Source organism: Carassius auratus, chromosome 31 (genome assembly GCF_003368295.1).
Source record: "Carassius auratus strain Wakin chromosome 31, ASM336829v1, whole genome shotgun sequence".
Taxonomy (NCBI): domain Eukaryota; kingdom Metazoa; phylum Chordata; class Actinopteri; order Cypriniformes; family Cyprinidae; genus Carassius; species Carassius auratus.
In genome coordinates, this window is record NC_039273.1 from 19294474 (window position 1) to 19318065 (window position 23592).

At 39.0% G+C, this 23592-nt stretch overlaps 1 protein-coding gene across 4 annotated transcripts in view; it reads left to right on the forward strand.

Annotated features, from left to right (window-relative positions):
* The window catches only part of LOC113050743 (arf-GAP with GTPase, ANK repeat and PH domain-containing protein 1), a 155213-nt gene that overhangs the window by 38218 nt on the left and 93403 nt on the right, over window positions 1-23592 (forward strand). The window contains exon 1 of one of the 4 annotated variants that reach the window (XM_026214011.1): window positions 2575-4556. The exons of 2 other annotated variants lie outside the window; for them this stretch is intronic. In XM_026214011.1, the coding sequence (XP_026069796.1) occupies window positions 3293-4556 (1264 nt within the window). In that variant the 5' untranslated portion in view covers window positions 2575-3292. Of the gene's footprint in view, window positions 1-2574; window positions 4557-23592 lie in introns of those variants that run through there. One more of the 4 variants, XM_026214012.1, reaches the window with a different exon arrangement.

The following is a 23592-nucleotide window of genomic DNA, read 5'->3' on the forward strand; positions in this document are numbered from 1 at the left end:
TCATTAAAGCTTCTTTCACCGTCTGGCCTGTAATTATCAGATTCCTGTGTCTTTCTTGGCCATGGATTAAAAAAGGAAGAAGCAAAGACCGGTCCTGAATACTCTAGATAATATTTACTTTGAAATAGATATACAGCTCTTTTTTTCCCCAGTGCTCTAAATTTGTGAGTATGAGCTCCAATTATGTTGTTTTTAGGATATTACAGTTTGCCAATTCACTGGTGCAGTTGAATAATGTGTGACGAGAGGCTTATTTCCTAAAGTTTGGAAGAACATCTGCATGTTTTGAAGACACGTTAGGCAAAATCTATAATCTAAAAGTGTTTGTAACTAGTGCAAGCAGCTCTACTTTCTTTTCATGGCATGCAGTGGGAGATCTTACACTGGAGAATTTTTCTGCAATCAGTCAGGCTCCTGGGTTGTCAAGCGGTGTCACATGCTGTTTCAAATAACTGTACTCAAACGTCATTTTTATTCAGCTGCATGCAGAAATATGCAGAAAGATTAATGTAATAGAACATAGAAACATAGGCTCTCGGTTATATATTTAATATGTAACGTGGAGTGTGTCTGCTTTATATTCCATTCTCTGTGTTCAAGTATTTTACGCAGGTCTGAAGTCATGCAGTCACATTGATGATAGACCATGTGAAGGGCGATGTGCTTCATCAAGAGTGTGTAGTGCATACCTAGGCTTCTAAGCTGGCTTCTCTTTTTGACAGTTCTGTGGCTGTGATGAAAGGACAAGGCATGTTTGAAGTCGGACAGCGTCGTGTACAGAGGTGTAGAATTGGCTTAAACTGATTTTCCATAGTCTCACATGGTGCACAGGTTTGAAGCTTCACAATCAGAGCAGAATTGAAGGAACTAGACCAAATTTGGTGTATAAATCTGTGACGTAAAAAAAAATTGAATCCTGTGAAAAAAAAAAAAGATTTAAAAATAAAATCCATTTCATACATGGAATGATTTAAATGCATATATTTCATGATGTTTGAGTTTTTATTTTAAATTATTTTTTTTATTTTTTTTTATCAGCAAGATACAACTGATATCTTACTAAAGAAAAATTTCCTATTACAAGAATGAAATTAATCTTAAAAAAGCATTTTGACATTTCTAGCATTCCTTTTTTAAATACATTTTAACTACTTTTTCTTTACATAAATATTACTATATAATATATTTAAGTGCTTAATATTTGAAAAAGCTGTTGTCCACAAAATCTAAATTATATGGTAAATATAGTGAAAAACCGTGTGGGGAAAAAAGACAAGGGGAAATTATTATTATTATTATTATTTTTTAGAAAATGTTGTTTCTTTTTACTTTATAAATACAACACAGAACATTTTGGGGTCTTTAAATTGAAGCTCTTGTTGAAAATGTATGAGAACTTGGCACATTTATTTAAAACTCAAAAATACTGTGTGTACAAGAGATCCGCAAAGTCCCATGTACATTTTGGGATTTGTTTTGGTTTTATGGGAATATTGCATGTAAGAGTCATGCCAATTAATTTCTTTGAAATGAAAATTGAAACTATTCTTCTTATGGGAATAGGAGATCAGTAGATGAAGACCGCTGGAGTAGATGGAAGCTTCCGGGGGCAGGTGGGGCTCCCCTGGGTTAGAGAGAGGGCGGGGGAGAGGTGATGCTAAGAAAAGCTGTACAGAATGGATCCTAATGAGCCTTTTCTAATCCGCCCAAATCTTTGTAACAATCCTACAAATGTCAAGCCGGAGTTTGAAGGCGAAAGGAAGACAGAGGGATTTGAGTGGTGAGATAAGTGGGGTAATCTTCAACACCCACACCTCCCTCCTCACAGACAGCAGGGAGTGATGGAGAGGTGGCCAGAGGGCAGATGAAAGTGCTGCTCCAAATATGATGTGATAGTCCAAATATACTCGTCTGTTAAATACTGCCTTGGCATTGAGAAAACTCGATTTTTAGTAAGTATAAAAGAAAGCACAGTGAACCATTTTAATAGTTATCTTATTATTAATAATAATTACTAATAAATGAAATAAACCTGTGACATGTTATTCCCATCTCCTGTCCTTTTCTCAAAGTGATGCTTTTTTTTCTTAAATGCTAAAGCATCAATAAAACAAACCATTATCTCACAGTATTCGTGAATATGCGCAGTTCAAACGATAACATGTTCAAAAAAAGTACTTTGTGTATTGTAGCGTGTTTTCTCTTTCTCATTTGAGCCCGGGTGGGTTTCAAGTTTTTGACGGACAGAGACGTGGAAACCCCACCCCCGCGCGCCCGCTGGATAATGCGATGTCCCGGAGTGGATCACCCAGCGGAGTAGACTCGCTTCAAACTAATGCTCAGTGTTTTATCTTGACACGCCAAAGCAAATACACGCTTGTATTGCAGTTAAATTAATTTTAGCACTACTTTATGTGCCACTGCTTAACATGTTTATGCGTAGCTACAGGAATTTATCTTCACAAGTACAACATGTGTTTGATATTTCTCTCAGGGACCAATTAGAATATTTTTCTGATTAAATGCCTGCATGTATTTCACATTGATTTATTGATTAATAATTCCCGTATGATAATCTGAATAAGTGATGCAAGTCGTATGAAACGACACTAGTGTGAAAATCCGTTCCGGGTTTTTCTTTGGCTCAGACTGGATGATTTGTGTGAGCACACACGGGGCAGAGAGAGGAGAGATACGGGTATGGATCCGTAGCTCTAGCCGCTGTCCGTCTCGATTCCCGGGACTGTCGTTATGAATACAGTGAGGCTCGAGCTTTGAGTCGTGCATGGTAGGTTTGAATGAGAGTAGGGACGCACAGCGGCGGGAAACAAAGGCGCGCACGCTTCGGTGCAAAGGAGCAAGCTGGCTGCGCGGCGGGGGATGCACGGGCACAATAGGGAAGACCACACTCTTCTGCTTTTAGGAGGACAGTGTTGCAATAACATTTCCCCCCAGACAAACAAGCCTCGCAGCGGGAAACAGGAATTTGAAGCCGGACTTTACTTTTCAGGCAAATGTTATGTGAACATGAGGACGGGCTTTGCACGGGACACCCAGGCGACTTGATGGGGCTCTTTCAGGATTTTTAAAAATGCGCAAATAGTCTTTTAAAAACGCACCCGCACAGCAAAGGAACATTTATCGCACCAACGCGATTTTGAGCTGAGATTTTTTAATATCATTATTATTATATTATTATTATTATGCGCTCTGGAGATCACCAGCTGTGGGTGAAATCACGCTAGAAACACATTTGACGGGAATTTATTTACTTGGATTTGGTTTCTGAAGAATGTACTTACTTGATGGTAATTACCCGGAAAGGATGGAGCGGGGTACGCCACAAAGAAAAACCGTGTACCGGATATCTTTGACACTAGTGAAAAAAGAAACTCTGCAGGATGGCGGAGGCTCAGCGCCCCGCCGGCTCGAGAACCCTAAAGTGAGCGCGCACCGGCGCGAGGGAGCCGCTGACGCTCCGCGCAGCTCTCCGCTGGAAGAACTGAAAGAAGTGGAGGACGAGACGGATGAATTTTATGCACACTCATACATGAGGAACTTCAGGACATTTAGTACTGGACATCTAGAGTTGGGCAGGTTGAAAATCCAAAGGAGGGCGCAACATTCACATAAAGACAAGGAATTAAATGAAACGTGCATCCTGCCAGAGAATGGACAGAGCAAGGTCATTGAAAATGGGGCACTAGTCCACAAAAAGGCAGATGATGTTGCTGAAAGTGACAGATTGAAATGTGATGTTGAACATGGAGAAATCTGCAGCACAGCTGCTTCTAATAGAGGAAGCACAGACATTCGAAAAAAAATCTTCAAGACTTCCCGGAGCACAGAGGAACCGGTCGGTACATGGTCAGATGATACCTCAGAGGAACCAAAGGGTGACAGGACTGCCAAAGAGAGCTGTATCTCTTATTTGCTGGCTAAAGGGAATGGGAAGTCAGCCAAACCAGCACCTGAAACCCCTCTGGTGAAGAGACACCCGAGTCTGCTGCGGCGAAGCTTCAGCTTTCGCCACTGGACGGGTGGAGAGTTGATCCGCATTCGGGCACTTTCCAAAGAGAAGCACCACAGCAGCTCGGGCTGCATTGGCCACGATGGAGAGCACAGCCAGGCCCAGGCCGGCGTGGTTCTTCAAAACATGGCTTTCGCCGAGTCTGAGTCCACTGAGAAGCGAAACACCTTTGATGTGGGTGAGGTCCTGAGCAAAACTGGCTCTGTGACTGTAATGGGCCGCAGGGAGAGAATGAAGGGCAAGAATCGAACGCTGGACAACAGTGACCTGCTCAAGCTGTCGGATAAATCTTTAATGGACAAGGAGGGTTTCATTAGAGGGACAGGCTCCCGTTCCAGCGGACAGGAACGTAAACTCATTCGGTTCTTCAGCGGTATCTTCTCAAAGCGAGATGGGACATCCACGCCACTTAGCAGCCCCAGCAGCTGGGCTCTCCGGAAGAACAGCCTACTGGGAAGTCAGCGGAGATCAGAAATGAGCTACTCGCAGTCCAGCAGCGAAAGTGTTAACGGATGCCAGCCGGACGGTAATAGCTGTTACCTTTTGCTCTATTTTTTTGGGCTTCATGTAGACATGTTATGAGGCAGGAGGATGCTCTGTTTGCTATTGTGGACTTAAGACGGTGGTTAGAGGATGCATGTTTGTTTTGGACGGGAAGGTGTTGTTAAGTCCACACTTCGCAGGCCACCTGTATTTGTGTTTCATTATGCTGCATACTCACAGCTTACTCTGAGATCTGGCAGCCTTGTTTGCAATGGCAAGTGTTTACATTCTTGAACCGTGAATGTAAAAACCCTCATTAAGCGCTGTATCCGTTAGCCTGCTCTATATATTTTGCTGGCAATGCACAATGTCAGAGTGACGGTTTCTCCCACTTGTGTTTCCTTCTGGAAGTTTAGAGCTTATATAAGTGGATTTGCACTATTCACACAAACACCGTTTTCCTTGTTGTTTCGGATCCATTATCTCACTGTCAGTGTTACTGGTGGCAGCAGGTCGTCTGTGCGAAGGCCACCGCCCGCTAGTGTCATTAATATGGTAATGTAGAGCTGTTGTAGATATTGTGTATAGAGATTTGAATGGATTTCCACACACATCTACTGACTGAGGTTAGCAGAGCCTCAAGAAAGGGAGGTTGCCTCTGTCTGCAAAATATGCCTTTTAGACAGGGTTTTCCGAACTTTTGATCTCTTAGCATGAAGATCCCCTTGTAAGGATCACCCATACTAAATTATAACCACAGCAATGAAATTCAGTCTTGAAAGACAAATTTATAGAGTCATATTATAGAGAATGAAATAACTGGCTGTTGTATTGCCATTGTATGCATTCTATTGCACATTATATTATCTGTAGAATATTCACTTTGAACTAAGTTGACTGATTAGAGCGATGTTTGGTGTATGAACCTTTAAAATAATACAATTATTTTAGTTTTTTGCTTATTGTTAAAAAGTAAAGTTAAAATTATCCAGTCAAAATAAAATAATTGTCATGTATACTTCTCCTTTTATAAGGAGTGATTAGATAGCATAAAGAAACTGGAATGTCAGATTTTGGTACAATTATTAATAAATAAATACAATGAAATCTTAGCTGTTTAAAAACCACAGCTTTGGGTCATACTGTCTGTTCCTGCATAGAATAGTGAGTGAAAAATCTTTCTGTTTGTAAAATGTTTAATTCAGAATTTTGTAGTACAACGGTGATGCAGTCTTGATTAGACTGGAAGTGTGTGTCAGTGACGTAGCTCGGCAGAGGGCTTATTTCAGGACAGTTAATGATCAGGTCAGGCATGTAGTAAAACCTTTAGTGTCTGTGGGGTGAGACGGCACCTTAGCTGATTAGCCGTTTCCACATTCCTCAGATTCCAGAGACATTCTTGACTCATCTGAATAAATATATTCTTGCCAATTAGATAATGATCATCTTACATTAGAGCAGTGTCATGTTTCCTTCTAAATGAGCGGCTTCACGTGGAATGGTTTAGTGATGCACTATTCTATCCGGTCTATTGTCATTGGCTGAAATTAATCTAAAACAGGTGGTTCAGGGCTGATCATTTAAATAGTGTTATACAAAATGTAAGCAAATGGAGGCAATGATTATGAATAACAGTACTTTCTCAGCGTACTGCGCACGATGCACCAAAGCTTATTCACTTTCATTATAATGAAAAGTGTGGCCAGATTATTCTTTAAAAATGTATTTTTTTTAAACAATCTTTTGTTTTCCACATAAATTTCCTTTTTGGCCATTTTTAAGAGCTTAGCATGATGTATGTTCATTGCAAAAAGTTTATTCTACAATATGGTTGATTTTTAGGGATTTTAGCTGATCATTAGTAATTTGTGTAACACTAATTATAGTAAACAAATCAAATTCAAATTATGATTGCATTTCTTGAATGTTTTTTATTTTTGCTTTCAAAGCAAAACTATGTTCGGCATTAGGAGACGCCTTCCTCCTGCAAGGTTTATTTTTAGCTAGTTACTTGTTTCGTGACTCAGCCGGTGTATGTAGCTCTGACGTTTCCTCAGAATGCCACCTTGGAGTTATTAGTTTGCTTCAGTTCTGTTAGCATTGCTGTGTTAGCAGCCGGACAGGGAATGACTCTCATTCATTTGGCTCTGTGCGAGCAGGATGTGAGATATGAGGCACTGCAAAGTCAGTGTTATGTTGTCCTGCAGGGTATATTCCCAGATGGATTTGTTTATAGGCAACTGATGTCCTCAGAGGGCGCTTGCTGTCCTATAGCTTGAATGTGCAGCGAGGAATCATTCATAAAAAAAAAGGAGAAATGTCTATTGATTAGAGATGTATGTAATGATTCACTCAACTCAAAATGTCATACGATTCCCAATACGGATTTCACAATATGATTATCTCACAATTTTTTTTAATTATAAATAAAATGGTGTAAGTGCTTAGACAACTTTCTTTGCAAAGTTGAAATGTGACAAATAACAAAATTGCATTGAAATTTTAAAACCAATCTCAAATCAAATAAATAAATGTAAACGCAATAACCTGATTTCTGTCGGCTTATTGAAGGGCGCATGTGAGATATTTGACTGGAACGCAATGTTAGTGCAGATATAAGTGCATCTAGACAGAGCAAAAGTTTGCAGTAAAGAAAGAATGAAATATTTCACAAAATTATAAAAGTGTTCTCATCTCGTACTGCAGAAGTAGTTCATTTGAGCCCGGGTGGGTTCAGTCAAAACGCTGCATTTATTACTTCATGAGAGGATAATATGAGCTGTAAGTTTAACATGTAAACCGGAAAACCTGGTTATTTTACTAAGCTGATATTTGTGAGTTATCAGCTTACTGGTGCACATGTAAACATGCTCAGTGTAGAGATGCATAATAAAGCACTGCTCACACACAGAGTAATCTGTCTCAAACCTAGCAGCTTCCTGTTGTTCAGCACACACACACAAAAAAAAAAGATTATGAGAGAAATCTGTGTGGGGAAAGTTCGTCAGTTGTGACCTTCCTATCAATCTCCCGATCTCAAAGAGTCCTATTGGAATGACTGGATTTTGCCCATGAAGTTTCACAGAGCAACAGTAAATGTGGCCCCAGCTTAAGAAAGATCTATCATTTTTGCCAAGCTTGATGTCTGAAGTTTCAACAAAATGTAATGCTAATGAAAAGCAGAAGTTGTAAAACCCCATATCATTGATGCTCCCAGGATGAAGTGGCTAGAGGAAGTAATGGCCAGTGTTTTTTACACTGAGTCAGTGGGAAGTGTTGAAATAGAGCTAACTCTCAGCTTCCTCTGGAACAGAGTGATCACAAGGGTGTCCATTTCAGTGTTCTGCTCAGGTGCTAGCCGTTGGTAGGGTGAATTTGGTATATTATGGAATAGCTGGAGGGTCTGACCTGTGACTATCTGTCCCACTTCCCCCTCCCTCAACACGAGCCATCTATTGGTGTCAGGTATGAGTGAGTGGGTGGGCTTGTGTGTGTGACCTTCATCTACAGCCATGCAGAAGTAATGCTGGTCACATGTGGAACTGTGACATGCTGGATGTGATAAGAGCATGGCTGGAGTTTCTCATGGGATGAGTGTCTGAGAGCTGAGTGGAAGCAGACTTTCGTATGCACTCGCTTACACACACAAGTCAGATGTTTTTTTTTTTTTTGCAGACAGTCATTGTCAGAAGTTGTGGTCAGAAACTGGTCTGAAAGTCAAACAGTATTTACATGTTTTCAAACTTTTCAAATTTTAGTTTGAGCATGTAACAAGGTGTGAATTAGAGGTTAACTGATTTAACATATACTGATAGCTAGGTTGGACCACAATGGCCGGTAACCAATTAATCAATCGATAGCTTTTAAAATAGATACTGTATATGAATTAATGAATTAACTTTATCACACACACACACACACAAAGTACTGAACTATACTTTTAATATGAAATACATTTTACATTGATCATGTTAGTTCATAGTTCATTAGTTAACAAATGCAAATTTAAAATATATGGGGGCATGTTTGAATGAGCCATTTTAGAATAGTCTTAAACTTGATAAATAATATCTTTTTGGATTTGAGACTTTAATCTTTGCAAATATACAGATCTTTATGCACCAAGAGCTCGTAACACTCCAAAGAAAAAGAAAAATTTCAATCGCATCATATGACCCCTTATAAGTCCATAAGTATAAATATAAATATAAATATAAATCCAAACAGTGTTGTTTAAAGTATACTGAAGTTTTTTTTGCTTTCAAAAGTATACTCAACCACAGATGAGCGTGGACAGATGAGCTCGACACATACGCAGTACCACGGGGTGCATGGCTGTCTGCGAGCCCTCTTGATGACGAAAATAACGTAATGATGATGGTGCGCGGACAGCCGAAATGTACATTAGCCTTTACACGATCGGCAACAGGACGTTTTTGCCTTATTGCAACTCTCTGTTCTGGACTTGCACAAACTGCGTGCAATGCATTCATTTTCCAAAATGTAATTTCAGTGTAATTATGAAATCTGTTAATGGCCATTAACACGACCAGAGACTCTGAAGATGAACGTACAGAGAAAAGTACTGTAGCAGTCAAATCACTCACTGTTCATTATTAGATTAGATTAAACTTAATTGTCTTTATGCAGAGTACAAGTACAGAGCTAATGAAATGCAGTTAGCATCTAACCAGAAGTACAAGAATATAGTGTTTTATATACATAAAAGTGCAGAGTAAGTGAAGGCATTGTATGTACATTATGAAGAGAGCAATGTAGGATTATATACACATTATGAACGGCAGCAACGTGAGAACAGTGGTAATAAATACAGTTGGATGAGTGTGCAAAAGTATTGTTAATCAATGTATTATATGCAAAATAACAGTAGTGTAATGATATTTTTATAGAAATAGTTTACTGTGCTTTGTACAGTAACAACTGTAGACCGTTTACAGTAATAGCTAGAACAGTGTGCAGTCTGTGCAAAATATGAGTAGTGCAAATACATGTATGTAAAGTACTGTGACCAGTGCAGTAAAAGAGCAGGTGCAGGTTAGATTGGTGGTGTGGCGTTCAGAAGTGTCTCAGCCTCGGGGAAGAAGCTCTTCCTGAGCCTACTAGTGCGAGAGCGTAGGCTCCTGTAACACCTGCCGGATGGAAGGAGGGTGAAGAGTCCATGGTTAGGGTGAGAGGCACCCTTGATGATGTTTCTTGGCCTGCCCAGACACCGCTTGTGATAAATGTTCTCGATGGAAGTTAACTGGGTGCCGGTGCACAAACTATAGGAAGAAAATCCTCAGTATTGATTTGGGGGTTTATATGAATGTGTTTCTGAGGGGAGCTGACTGTCTTCTGAAAAGTTTACGTGGTATAATTTCACAAAGCTTGTCAGAGCATTCTGTTTTTGCTTCAAATTGGGTTATAATTAAATCAAATGATTTGTATGATTATTATTATATAACTAAATTTATATAATGAAATTATATGAATGATTTGAATAGGAATTGAATCTCATACCGGCCCATTCCGGGTTCAGTCCCGGAACAAGCTCTGTGTGAACAAAATGCCAGAACCAATGCTGTAACATATGTGTCGTAGTGATGACATAGTTATCGTGTAACTCTTTGAGTGGGTGTTTTAAATAATAAAACCCTGCAGTTCCAGAGGGGCTAGTCTGTGTTTTAAATGCAGAGTGGTGTTCACCTAAAAAAAAAATACTTAAAAAAAAAAATAGAAATGTGCGCAAACTGGACTGAAGTAGAGACCACGGAGCTCTTCAGTATCTGCACTGAGATTGTTCGCCTGCTCCGTGCAATGTCACGTGATGCAGTAGTGAATGAGCAAATTAAACACCAAATGCAACAGCGTGGTTTTTTGAGAGAGAAATCGCAGGTAATTCGTAAGTCTTAAGAAAATAAAGAAATCCACCAAGTGCTGGATCACAATGGAAAGAGCGGCAGCGGAAGATTTTATTGGCCTTTCTATGATTGATGATGTCACGTGTCATTTACGGGTTGTGTGTGAAAGCGCGCACAGATTCCGGGAAATCACTGGCAGTGTGAATGAACCAAAATCGAATGATCTGGGAATGATTGCCAGGACACATTTCCAGCGAATTTTCCAGAATATCAGTATGAAAGGGGCTCATGCTGTGTGTTGCTGCTGAATAGTAGTATTTAAATACTGTTAAAATATTTCAGTAGGTTGTTCTGTCTGCATCGGTGGAACAATGCACAACTAGGAACCATTAACAGAACCGAAAGTCATGAAAATAGTTTGGTTCTGGTTCTTATTTTAAATGTGACATGTTGAAAAAAAAAAGAGAAGTAATGGGAAAGAAATCTGACAGTGGATTGCAGCCAGAGATGGATTGTGGAGTTGTACTGTATCCATGCAGCTGTCATCACTGAAGCGTGCTGTAGAACATGCACTCGACTCCAGAACAAAGGCACAGCAGGGACCAACTTAATGAGGCTTTTGTTTCCCATGTGCCGCGAGAGGAGGAAGTTAAGGAAAAGGATTGAGCTAAAAAAGTGAATTATTTTGTGAGGGTCATTGTTCTTGGAATTTGGTTGACACATGCTGGTTTTATTAGATCTAGAAAGCAGAGAACAGCTGGAAGTAGTAGGAAGAAAATCAGGGCTCACTGCAGGCCAGACTCAAACCTGCATCACCTGCTTGAGCAACACCTAAATCGTTGCACAATGATCTTTTTATTGAAGTGGTTTTATTGAGAAAAGAGGGTCTTCCTGGGCTCACTGCTAATAGTTGTGATCATAGACTAAGTGTGTGTACATCTCTGCAGTAGTCCTTTTTGGCTACTCCTGGCTCCGTACCACTGCAGAAGCAGTGCTTTGTAAAAATAACGAGCCCTTACCGAGTGAACAGTGATGGGGGGGTGGAGCGGACCATGTCTGAAACTCCGATGCACTCATCCTGCAGTGTTTTGTAGGTCAGTTTCTGCCTTTATGCACCATTTGGTAATTGAAACAGATGTGTTTATGTACAGAATCCATTGAAATGTTCTATTTTAAGTTTAATGAAGTAGTTTAATGTGTCTTACCTTTGCAGTCTGACTTCTCCAGCTTCGATGGGAGTCGAAGAAAGTTGGAGCAATGTTTACAGAATGAGCATCTCGATTCTGCTTGTGTTTCAGTGATGTACATTTATATGGTAGTAGTGTGTGTATTGTGTTTGTGATCGAGGGAGAACGACTGTTATAGCTCTAGGCGATAATACTGACCTGACCAGTGGAGCATGGGTGCTACACAAACTCACGCATGCGTGCTTACAAGCCTTCACTAACTATATGCTTTTTTTCTTTGATGAGGGATGACGGGAACACAAAAATAGAAACCTGCAGCAGTGCATACACTATTCTCACACACAATATTCTTATCTCATGGACTACTGTGCATTTTATATTGCCAAAGATTTGAAGTTTGGCTCCATTCACTTAATATTTATTTTAAATAATATTTGCTAAATTTAGAAATCTTCAACAAAAATTAAGATGAAAACAATTTGTATCTGAAAAATCTGTAACAAAACAGAAAAATCATCTTCAGATCTATTATATTATCTCTATAATAAAGAAACTTCTTTATTTTCACAAAGAAGTTTCTAAAAAGCACAAATAAAGAAGTAAACATTAAAATTTCAGCTTCATGGCATTAAATAGTTAATAGCCGACAGTACAGGTAAAAAAAGCTTTAGTTGCATTTGCCTTTCAAGTAGTAGACAGAACTGTTAAACAAAGACATTAAACTAGGCAATAAATCTCCTGTTTCTGACACTTATCGGCCAAACAGAACAATATTTTGGTAATGAGATATGATACGATAATTAAAAAAGGTCTAATATCATTGATATATCAGTATTAACCAGAATTAATAAAAATAAATGCCATGAAACAGTAACAATAATCACAATAATATATAATTTTGACAGTATCCATCATTCTATACACATTTTAATGGAAAATTTTAAACTACTTTAAAATAATTATTTTTAATAATTGTGAGGTTGAGGGTCTAGTATATAGATCAGCAGGGTCTTCATTGCATCCCATTCTTAGGTTCATTACCCTCAGACACCACAGCACGATCCCATTAAACACATGCTGTGTCTAAATACACATCTGCTTGTGTGTGAGAGGCACTGAGAGATCTGCGTGAAGATGGAGCAGGCAACCTGACATTTTTGTAGATTACTGAGTGTTTGGAAGCAGATTACATTCTACTATCTCAGTGTTTACACTCTCATAGACTCTAATGTGATCCAAGCTGGTATTAAGGTCAGTGTGTGTGTTTATGTCTGAGAGAGAGGATAAATTAGAGCTGTGCAACATGCTCAGAGGAAACCAGATGCTAAACAGCGGGAGCGAGTTTTGCAGCCTTGTTTGTAGACCATTGTCGTGATCATTAGCTAGAATTTTACGTTGTATTGTGTTGTGCGTCTGTGAGGGCTTCAGTGGCTGTTATTAGATGTGGTTCGACAGCTGTGAGAGTAGAGATGAGAGAAAAGAGTTTAGTTCCCCTACTAGATGAATCAGACTGATTCCCCACCTGACCTCAAAACAGCACTTATAAGATTGTGATGTGGGTCAGAGGTCCAGATGGTGTCCTAGAGCAGAATGAGGGGAAGACAAATCGGATATCTCATGTAAAACAAGATTTTCCACTTTTTAGTCTATATTACTTAAAGAGTGATACAAAACAATCAGATATTGTGCTTGTATTAACATCACAAAACGTGTGCAAAATGCCCACCCATGCTTAACTTGTATTCATTATTCAGCAACTTGTCCCACACTAATAAATAGCATGAACTATGCCAGTAAAGGGGTTTACCAATGAACACAGGACATTCACATACACAAATAGTAAAAGTTAAGTAGCATGAAATAAATGTATTCATACATTACATATTAAAGGGATACTCCACCCCAAAATGTATCGCTTCCCCCATGTCGTTCCAAACCCGTAAAAACTTTTTTAGTCTTTAGAGCACAATTTAAGATATTTTGGATGAAAACCGGGAGGCTTGTGACTGTCCCATTGACTGCTTAGTAAATTATACTGTCAAGGTCCAGAAAAGTATGAAAGACATCATCAGAATAGTCCATCTGCCATCAGTAGTTCAACCGTAACGCTACGAAGCCACAAAAATACTTTTTGTTTATTCAACAATTCAAGTCTCTCCGCATCACCATATCGGCTTTTTTGAGAATATCCTCTGGATGCAAGCAGCGTACACTATTCTGTGCCAGCCGTGCTGCATGGATGCACTGTTTTCGTCCAGGTCAAAATGTAAATACACAGAAAATTTATCCTTGTGTCGCGGCTGACACAGAATAGCGTATGCGGTTTCCATTGAGCGGACATTCTCCAACATGGCCTATGGCCTAGATATTACCCAAAAGGAAGATATATTTGTCTGGATTTCTTTTTTCTTTACTATATTATAAAGAGCTTGCACACTTCACAATTTACATTGGAGACAAAATTTTCTGACATTCTCAGCGAAAGACACTTACATAATGACTAACAAAAAAAAGGTGAATTATGCATATTAATTATGCACTTTTCCAAATGCGACATTTGGGCTGAAAACAAAGAAGATTATAATTGCCTCACATACATATTGACCTTTTTGTGATTGCATGTAAACAAAAACATAGACATAGTGAGTCTCTCCATTATATATATTTGGTTTATAGTGTTGTACCATTCATCAGTACCTGGTGGATCTGGTTGAAGCCATTTTCTTGTCAGTGCCTTTCTGGCTGACAATAACAGTCCTAAACAGGTACTTATCTGCAGTTGAAGTCAGATTTGGGGTTTCCAGACCTAAGTACATGTGCAAGAAATTGAAAGGGATATTAGTTTGGAAAATGTTCTCTAAGCATCAATGTACGTCTTGCCAAAAGGGTACAGCCTTTGGGCAGGCCCAGAATATATGATAATGTTCAGCGTCGTTGATGCCACACAGTCTTCAGCATCCTGTTCCTATGTGTTGGTGAGATTTCTGGACAGGGGTAATAAAAAAATCTCGTTATGTTTTTCCATCCAAATTCTCTCCAAGTTAACGGGTAAGTTGTCTTCCACTGCATTTTACACATTACTTCCCAGTCATTAGTATTAAAATGGCTCCGGGGCTAAATTATGAAAGACCGTAGTATCAGTAAGATCTGACGGTAACGGTTCTGCTTTCGGTACTGGAGGGGAAAAACTTAATGTACTTTGTATTTTTGTTTAATAATGTTATCGTGCACATTTTATCTCACCAAACATTTCTAATGTGCGATCATATTAAGACGTTTGTCTGTGAGATCTGCGAGATCTGTCATGCACGCCGCGGAGGCTGTCTGTCAGTCACACACACACACAACACAACGAGCGCAGCGCATGCACAGACATAACAGTATGAAAACTCCCGCTTAATAATAAAGAGTGATGATGGAGAAGAGATTTGCTTAATAATGTTATCGTGCACATTTTATCTTACCAAACATTTCTAATTTGCGATATTATTAAGACGTTTGTCTGTGAAATCTGCCAGATCTCTCATGAGAGATCTCACGCACACATATGCATAAGGGGCCATTCACATATCGCGTCTTTTGCGCGCTCAAGTTCGTTATTTCAAATGTAGGAGCGCGGTATCCAGGCTCATAATGGAAGCAATGCGGTCGCGATGCGCATGCGGTGCGACGAGCTCGTTTTTTCCAGGCGCGTCCGCACCGCAGTTTAAAAATATCTCAACTTTTCAGAATGCCGCATGCGCACCGCAGGTCATGTAGCTTCTTCTCCTTTTCCGTAACAACGTTGAAAGTTCAGCCAAGATGAAGGAAAAGCTGATAGCTGTATGTGGATTTTAAAATTAATTTTGTAGCAGTGCTACTGCAAGCAGTTCTTAGTGCTGCAAATCCATTTATCCATTGCTGAAATTTCTGCGTCTTCGTGGAGAGAGCAGGTCATGTTTGCTTAGCAACGGCAGACTCATCAGGAGCGAAAGTGCCCGAAGGGGGAAAAAAATCAGAAAGCGGCATGCCTAGCATTTTCCACGCATTTTTAGACGCAATATGTGAACGGCCCCTTACAGTACGAAAACTCCCGCTTAATACAAAGTGTGACGATGGTGGAGACAGCAAAACGTTCCAAAGTGTGGTTATTCTTCACTAGAGTTGATGCAGACAACGCTGGTTGTTATAAGTGCAACAAAATTTTTGCATACAAGGGCGGAAGCACAAGCAATCTGTCAAAGCATCTTTCAAAAGTGCATTATGTCCAGACAGAGAAATGCAAAGTTTTCGACTGCTAAACACAACACAAAGTACCGATAAGAATACCGTTAAAGTACCGGACCGTTAAGCAGTATCGGTAAGAGTAGTAATACCGTTAAAACCTTAATGATACCCATCCCTAAATATCAGATGAGTAGAACTTAAATATTGATTGAAATGTTGAAAGAAAATGAAGTAGCAATAACATTTGTTTTAAACTGCAAGATTTGACCTGTTGAAAATGTCCCTCACAGAGCGTTTTTCAGTTGCTGTTTTGCATAGGAGCTGCTTTTCTGCCCACTGCTTTTTTCAGCCATGGGATTTGAATGAGTTTTTGCCTCCATCTGTCTGCATGTGTGGTTGTTGTTAGGGGTTGTAGTGGCAAACTCTTATTATTATATTTATTTATTTTTTGTTATGTCTTTTCCATGAGTGTTTGCTTGTTCTCTGTCCTGTTATCTTCTGCATGAAATGGAGAATAGAGGAAGAGAGGGACAGAGCGGTGAGATTTTGCCTGGGAATGTGAAACTGGAGGTGGGGGAAGCCCACCTGGGTGTGCCAGCTGAGATTTGGCTGCCCAAGAATTTGGAAAATAGATTTAGAGATGAAGAGAGCAAGACCGCTATTCACATCTTTATCCTAGAAGAAAAATGTATGGCGTTGTAGCGTTCCAGCTTAACTGGTCATTGAACATATTGCTGAATTAGAAATAATTTTAAAATGACTCATATATGCGGGAAAAAAAATAGGAAAATAAACGTAATAATTTAGATACCAAGAAACTTCTATCTGTCGATAAATAAAAATATAATCTCAGTTTACCATTTGTTATAAACTAATAATCATTCAATGCAGAAGATGCATTTCAATATTTGTACATTATTTAGTCCTTGGTGTATTGTACAAATAATTGTATCCTTTTATTTATTTAATTGATTTATTTGTATTAATTTGTTGCTGCATTTATTTATCAATCCATCTATCCATTCAATATGTTTAATGTTATTGGTTGATCAATCATCATGTCATCTAAGTAGCTAGTATCCAGTAAATATGTGTTTTTCATGGTTAGCATCGATCATTTCGTTGAAGAAGGGCTGTTCTTACATTTTTGACATAATAAGTTTATATTTTTGGCATTTTTTTATTGTGCAGGAAAGTAAAAGGTTTATCATCACTTTAATATATTGATTATACTGGATCTATGGGGCCTTTCCCACCATTTTAGTTCCAGAACTAAATGTAAAGTAAGAAAGTACTGGGACGATTTTGCGCTAACTATTTCCCAGTACCATTTAAAGGTTGCATTCGCACCGACAGTGTTTGTAGGACGTGACGTGAGCTGGTCGACAACGATGTCATTTTTTCACTGCATTCAATAATGTTAACAGTGTAACGAAGAACAGTGTTAAGGACATGAGGATGTAGGACGCTGTGATCAGAGCTGTGTTTTTGTTGTTTCTCGCGGGTTTCACAATAATGGACATGGAATGTCAACATATACATAACGCGATTGAAAGAATTGAAAGGTGGCTTAAGAATCTCCAATGACAACTGGCAGTGCTACATTTGCCTGCACTTCAGCATCCATACATTTATCGCGGTTCATCATACTTGCGAAATAAGTGGACACAATGTTTACCGTATGTTTACACAGTGTTTTAATTCATGGTGGCTGAGGGTGATTTCCAACACATCTGGCCAATCAATGTCTACTTGCATCATGGGTAGTACCAGTGCTGGTTAGACCCCGTACTGGAATAGGAGCTAATTTGGTTCTCGAAAAAGGCAGTCTGGCACAAAAATTGCACCTAGTTCCGGCGGGTATGCGAAAACGGCCAAAAGTGGGTAGTTCTACAATTAGTTCTTGTACTATGAAATGGTTCCCATCCCATCATTAACTACATAGCTTTTAAGATACGTCACTTTTCTGATTGCACCACCATGGCACCAGTTAACCAGCATTGTGTCTGTCACCTCTGCAGTAAAGGACAGCTGTGGTCTGCCACCGCTAATGCTCATGTCTGCAGCCCCGAGTGTCTGCCAAGGAATTAGGCCACATCTGCAGAGTGTGTTTCAGCTGCATAAAACCGATAGCAGCACCCAGCATTTCTGTGCCTTACATCCAGAAGTGAGATCAGAAGGAAGAACATCTTATGTGGCGTTAGTAATTCATGGCTCTTGTGTGTGGGAGAGCAGTTGGCATATTTTCACTTTACTGCAGGTGTCACCTGTTTAGGCAGTCAATGAGCATGATAAATAAAGAAATGATGAGATACAATTGGCTTGAAAATTCTTGCCTTGTTCAAAGCAAAATTTACAGCAAAGTTCCAGAATATTCTGTTTATCTCTCTAATTCTGTTTATCTTCTTGGTAAAGTTACCTCAATGTTAACGGGTAATTTGTAAACTGGTGTGCAAAAATCTGACAACACACACACACAGACATACATACATATATTTTTATCTTGCTTGCTCTTATTTTCTCGTAAGGTGTTCTCCAGAACACTTCCACTTCGTGGTTTCTTCTCTAGGCGAAAACCCCCGGCTTGAGAAGATGATGATCAAGCTTAAAACATTCAAGAAGTGATTCATGAACTGCAATCAGACCCAGCCCTGTGAGTTACTGTTGCTACGTCCAACAAGCCATGGCCCTCTCACGCCACACATCATGTTCTCACACAGGGAAAAATACATGGTGGAGCAAACAATAAATACCGTTTTGTGGCTTTCCAATGTGTCCTGAGAGATAAAAAAGTGGCAGAACCGATCATCTCTTCCTCAACATTAATCTTCTCTCATGTCTGGTTTGTTTGTCAGACAAAATGGCAGATTTGGCGTTATGATGTGTCAGTCAAATCAGGACTTGGTGATGATTCAGATTTTTTAATTCGAATCACAAGTTCTTGGTTACATTTTATTTGATTCCGTTTCATTTGGGTATATTTGATTGTAAATGTCCATTTTGCTTGCCTGTAAAAAATAAAATAATCTGCTAATGGAGTAAAAAAAAAAAATATTTTGCTTTATATTAAAAGAACACGTTCATGGTCATGCAGTATGTTTTCGATTTATAAGAGGCTATAGTCTTCAGTCAGACTATACTGGTTGTGTTGTATGTTTATTTTTTGTGCAGCCTGCAAGGACAACTTGGAGCAAAGAAGTTTATTTTTTAAAAATGAAAACATTTTGTTTTCATTACATCATATATTCAATGCAAACTCACATTCACTGCTCTGTTAAATATCCTTGGCAGAGCACTGCTGGTCAATGGAGATTTGTTTGAAATGCTAGAATGTTCAACTGTTAACACAATTTAATGAGAAGTGAAAAAATGAAGCAGTCCCCAGGCTTGAGGGAGCGGGCATAGGGAGGAAATGGCCTTTGGTCTGTAAGTGTAGGTAAAGGCCATGGGTTTACATGGAGTTACTCAGGATATAGCAGGGAAACACTTCTGCCATATGTGTGTGAAAGTGTCTGGGCAGATATTGTTCACTTAATGTTTTTGTTCACCTTCTGACGAGGTCATATCCTCTTTGAAGCTGTAGTCAGGTTAGTTCTGCTTGTACAGGTGAGTGTTATGTCTGTAAATTCCCTTTTCTGTCATCATGTCCCTTCAAATCCTGCCAATGAGCTCATTTTCTACACATTACTCCCAAAGTGGCACTGGCTTTCCGCTGAGCCAAGCATTTCTGCCACCCTTCTTCCAGCTCATTCTCCGGCTCCCTTTCCTCCCGTCCTTGGCTGGTGTGTCTATCTGCAAGCTTTCCATCCTGAGTTCTGGATCAGTGCCTCGTAAGTTAATGTCACAGTGACCGTGATTGGTCACTAGCAGATGTCTTGATGTCTGCCCGTTCACAATCAGCGCTCACAATGACCCTTTCTGTACTATGAGCATTTCAGTGGACATCTTTTGAAAGTGCTTTTATGACTCTCATGAAAGATTCACTTGCTTTATTCAGAAGCATCTTTGCAGTCTGTGCCTTTTGCCAGCCAAAGAGAACATAGTCTGCAAGAAGACTTTTCTGTGTTGTACTAGTACAGAAAAAATGTCCTCATTGACCCTTTGAGTCTTAAGACCCCGATCAAGATAAATACCGTATTTTCCGGACTATAAGTCACACTTTTTTTTCCATAGTTTGGCTGGTCCTGCGACTTATAGTAAGGTGTGACTTCTTTATCAAAATTCATTTGACATGAACCGAGAGAAACTAACTAAATGAACCAAGAGAAAACATTACCGTCTACAGCCGCTGTAGTCTACACTGAGCAGCATAGAGCGCCCTCTCGTGGCTAAAGACGATAATGTTTTCTTTTGTTTATTGGTTCTAAATAAATGCGACTTATAGTCCAGTGCGATTTATGATTTTTTTCCTCATCGTGACCTATTTTTGGACTGATGCAACTTATACTCAGGTGCGACTTATAGTCCGAAAAATATGGTAATTGACGCCAATGAGGAAATTTCGAACAAAATCTGGCTGACACAAAGGTTGCTTTACAGGTTATTTCTGTGGATTGAGACAGTTCCCCCTCACACTTTCTTTTTTGACATGGAAGATTTATTTATTTTAATGTAATTTTCAGGGGCATTTTTTCTTCTTCAGCAAAGTACAGTGAATGTAATGTTATGTGATTGTAATGGCATTTTGGGAGCGTTTTACTTTTTATGAAAAAACTATATTAGAATGCAGTTATACTCTGCAGATTGCACACAAGCTTCTGATGATTTGCAGACATTCTGAAAAATTTCAGACAACAGCATGAATTCATGCAATGTTTGCAGACTCCCATGTTTTCGAATACCAGTAATAGCTCAAAGGTTTACATGATTGCCAATGGAATTCACCAGGTCATACAGTCATGCTGTGTAATGCTGTTTTTCGATGATAATCAGGTATACTACCTTGTGTGCAAGGGCTTCTGACTTTTCGTTTGTAGGAGCACACACATTGTACGTGCACCCCTAGGTACACACAAAACAATGCTTCCCTCTGGGACAGCAAATATAGATATCTCTCACATACTTTGTCTCTACGGTCTCTGCAGACTTACTAAACCCATACCAAACAATAACTAGACAGGCCTAGAATGGATTGACCAGATTGAAACAATAGAAACTGAAAGGTCTTTTTTTAATATCAGGGACCTTTCCCTCCACTTTTGTTGCATTTTGATTTTTTTGCCACCAGCCCTGGTTAATTTGCAAGGGCCACCAATGAAAGGGTTCTTTGACGTTGCAGTGCTTTTTAGCTCATGAGCTGTCAATCAAAAGCTTGTGCAAAACCGTAAACACCACAATTGATTGCAAACAGCTGGTGAACGCAAACACTTGTGTGACAACTCAGTGTGATTGGTTGATGAGAATGAATTTCTGAACATTAAGAAATCAACCACCAGGATTTTGCCAAGTATCAAAAGAAAAAAATGTCCTGCACTCAGAAAAAAGACAGATAATGATGGGACCCGATAACAGAATTGTGGGGGATGGGGTTGTTCTAGAGGGTATTCAAGTGCAGTTTTAATGACTCATGTCCATTGCCTCTTTGGTTGGGACTCTTAAAATTAAATGAAGGATTGCCCTGCCTCCCGTCTTTTGTCCGGGTGCTGCAGTTTGACTCTTGAGGCTGGTGTTATCCACTGTTTATTTGGCTGTTCTTTAGCTGACAATAGGCCAGATCAATGGCTGCAGGCGGCGAACTAATGAAAGTTTTTCATGGCATTAAGCCTCGCTTTCGGCAGACGCTGTGGAACAAGAAGTCAGCTGGAACTGTGGCGTGTGGCACACGTGTGGGGCGGGGGCATATTAAGCAAACATGAATATTCATAGTGGTTCCATCCACAATTTGTTGTTGAACATTCAATTTTGTCATTCATTAACTAATTTTGAGCAGAGATTTTTGTTGTTTTTTTTAGCTTATGGAACATAAGAACAAATTACATGTTAAGAGGAAATTGGAAGTTATTGAGGGATTTCCCCAAATGTTCTTCTGTTTATTTTGGACTCTGTATGTAAAATACCCTGTCAGACGGACGGGTTACTTGGACACCACACAAACAGAAGAAGAAACATCCTCCCTCTGAACGGGATTATGAGTCTTGACTGTGAACACACTGCAAACATCTCAATGAAATGATGAAGTTGGCCTTAATTGCTCTGGTTTAAACTAGTTTGTGTTGCAACCGTTTGATATGGGGGATGCATAATCGCAAATGCATGAAGAAGGGAGTTGCGTGTTTGCATTTGGTTGAGAGTGTTTATTATTTGGGTATTCAAATTAAATTATACTTTCATTTATGTATATAAACAGTAGTGATCTCTTGAAACCCCTCTGCTGAGAGCACAGTGAGAAATGAATAGCAGCTTGCAGGTTTTGACAGGGAGAGGGGGATGAATGAATGAGTGGTAATGGTTATGGTTATTTGTCATCGTCAGTCTCTCGTTAACCCACTGTCAGACACACACACACACTTCCCCCCTCTGCATTCTGAAGCACGAGCTGCCCTCAGGATATGGGGCCCGACCCTCACCCAAACAATGGGAGTGTGTGTATGTGTATTTCATTATGTATGCAGCGTGCAGTGAAATTGATAATGTGTCTCGGCACATGGAGCAATGAAAGTGTTGTATAATTATTTCATTAATTTGTGAGGCAAGGTTTGGGCTGATACCTCAGCAGGGGGCTGCTCTCCATACACCTGCTGTTGGGGTGCTTTCTGTGTCTGTTCTCTTTCATACTTTCATCTCATTTTCTGTTTCTTTATTCTGTAATTGGTAAAACTTGTTTTTATCCCTGTATCTAAATATGTACATTATGTATGAGTATATACACCACTGTGAACTAATTTATGGTATGTAAAAAGCAGTTTGTCAAACAAATGGCATGTGACGATCAGTTTTTGTGTTTTTTTTAATCTTGTGTTTTTGTAATTTAAAATTCAAGTTCAAATATGTCAGGGTGATACACATGGCCTGATATCATAATACAGAAAAAAAGCCCCAATAAAAAAAATGTAATTCTTGAAAAGAGAACTTAAATTGTTTTGGCACTTTTTTTTTTTTTTTTTTTACAAATTATGTATTTTAACAAACATCCTTTTTAATATTTGCAAATCCTTTTGTCTGAAAAATCAAAATCATGCTGTCCACCTAACAAAGTCATGCGTTGCAACCAACATGCAAAACCTGCTGGTCCTCACTGTGCGTTAAAGTCAGTAAGTGTTTTAAAAATATCCTTGTAAATTTGGATATTAATATAAACTATTTTTAAAAATGTGACTTTTTTATGACAAGACAAGGTTATCTACAAGTTTAGGATATTTACTAATTATATTTGTCATTAAATATTGTAAAAAAATATAAATGGTTAAAATGTACTCGCATTTATTCAAGGAATAAGAAAAATTAATTTTATTTTTATTGTCTTTTAATTGGAAGGTTTCTTAAATTAGTTTTTTGTTTTGTTTTTCTGAAATAGTACAAAGAGTACATTTCAAAAAATTTGACAAATTTGTTTATATTTTCAAACGTGTTTATATCTATTTTTTTTTTTTGAAAGAATTTGCCTTTTCTATATAGTGATATTCATTAATCTTATTTATCATTGATCCATGTCTGAATATGTAGTATTCGTGTACTTTAGGTGAACAATATCTGGATGACTTACTATATATGTTGAGGTTCTCATGTGTGGGACTATAGTCCACAGTCTCCTCACTCCTCCGCTTGTTTTGTCCTGACTGACAGAAGGTGAAGTCGTCTCTGAGTCTAGGACGAGAGCCGCTCTGTG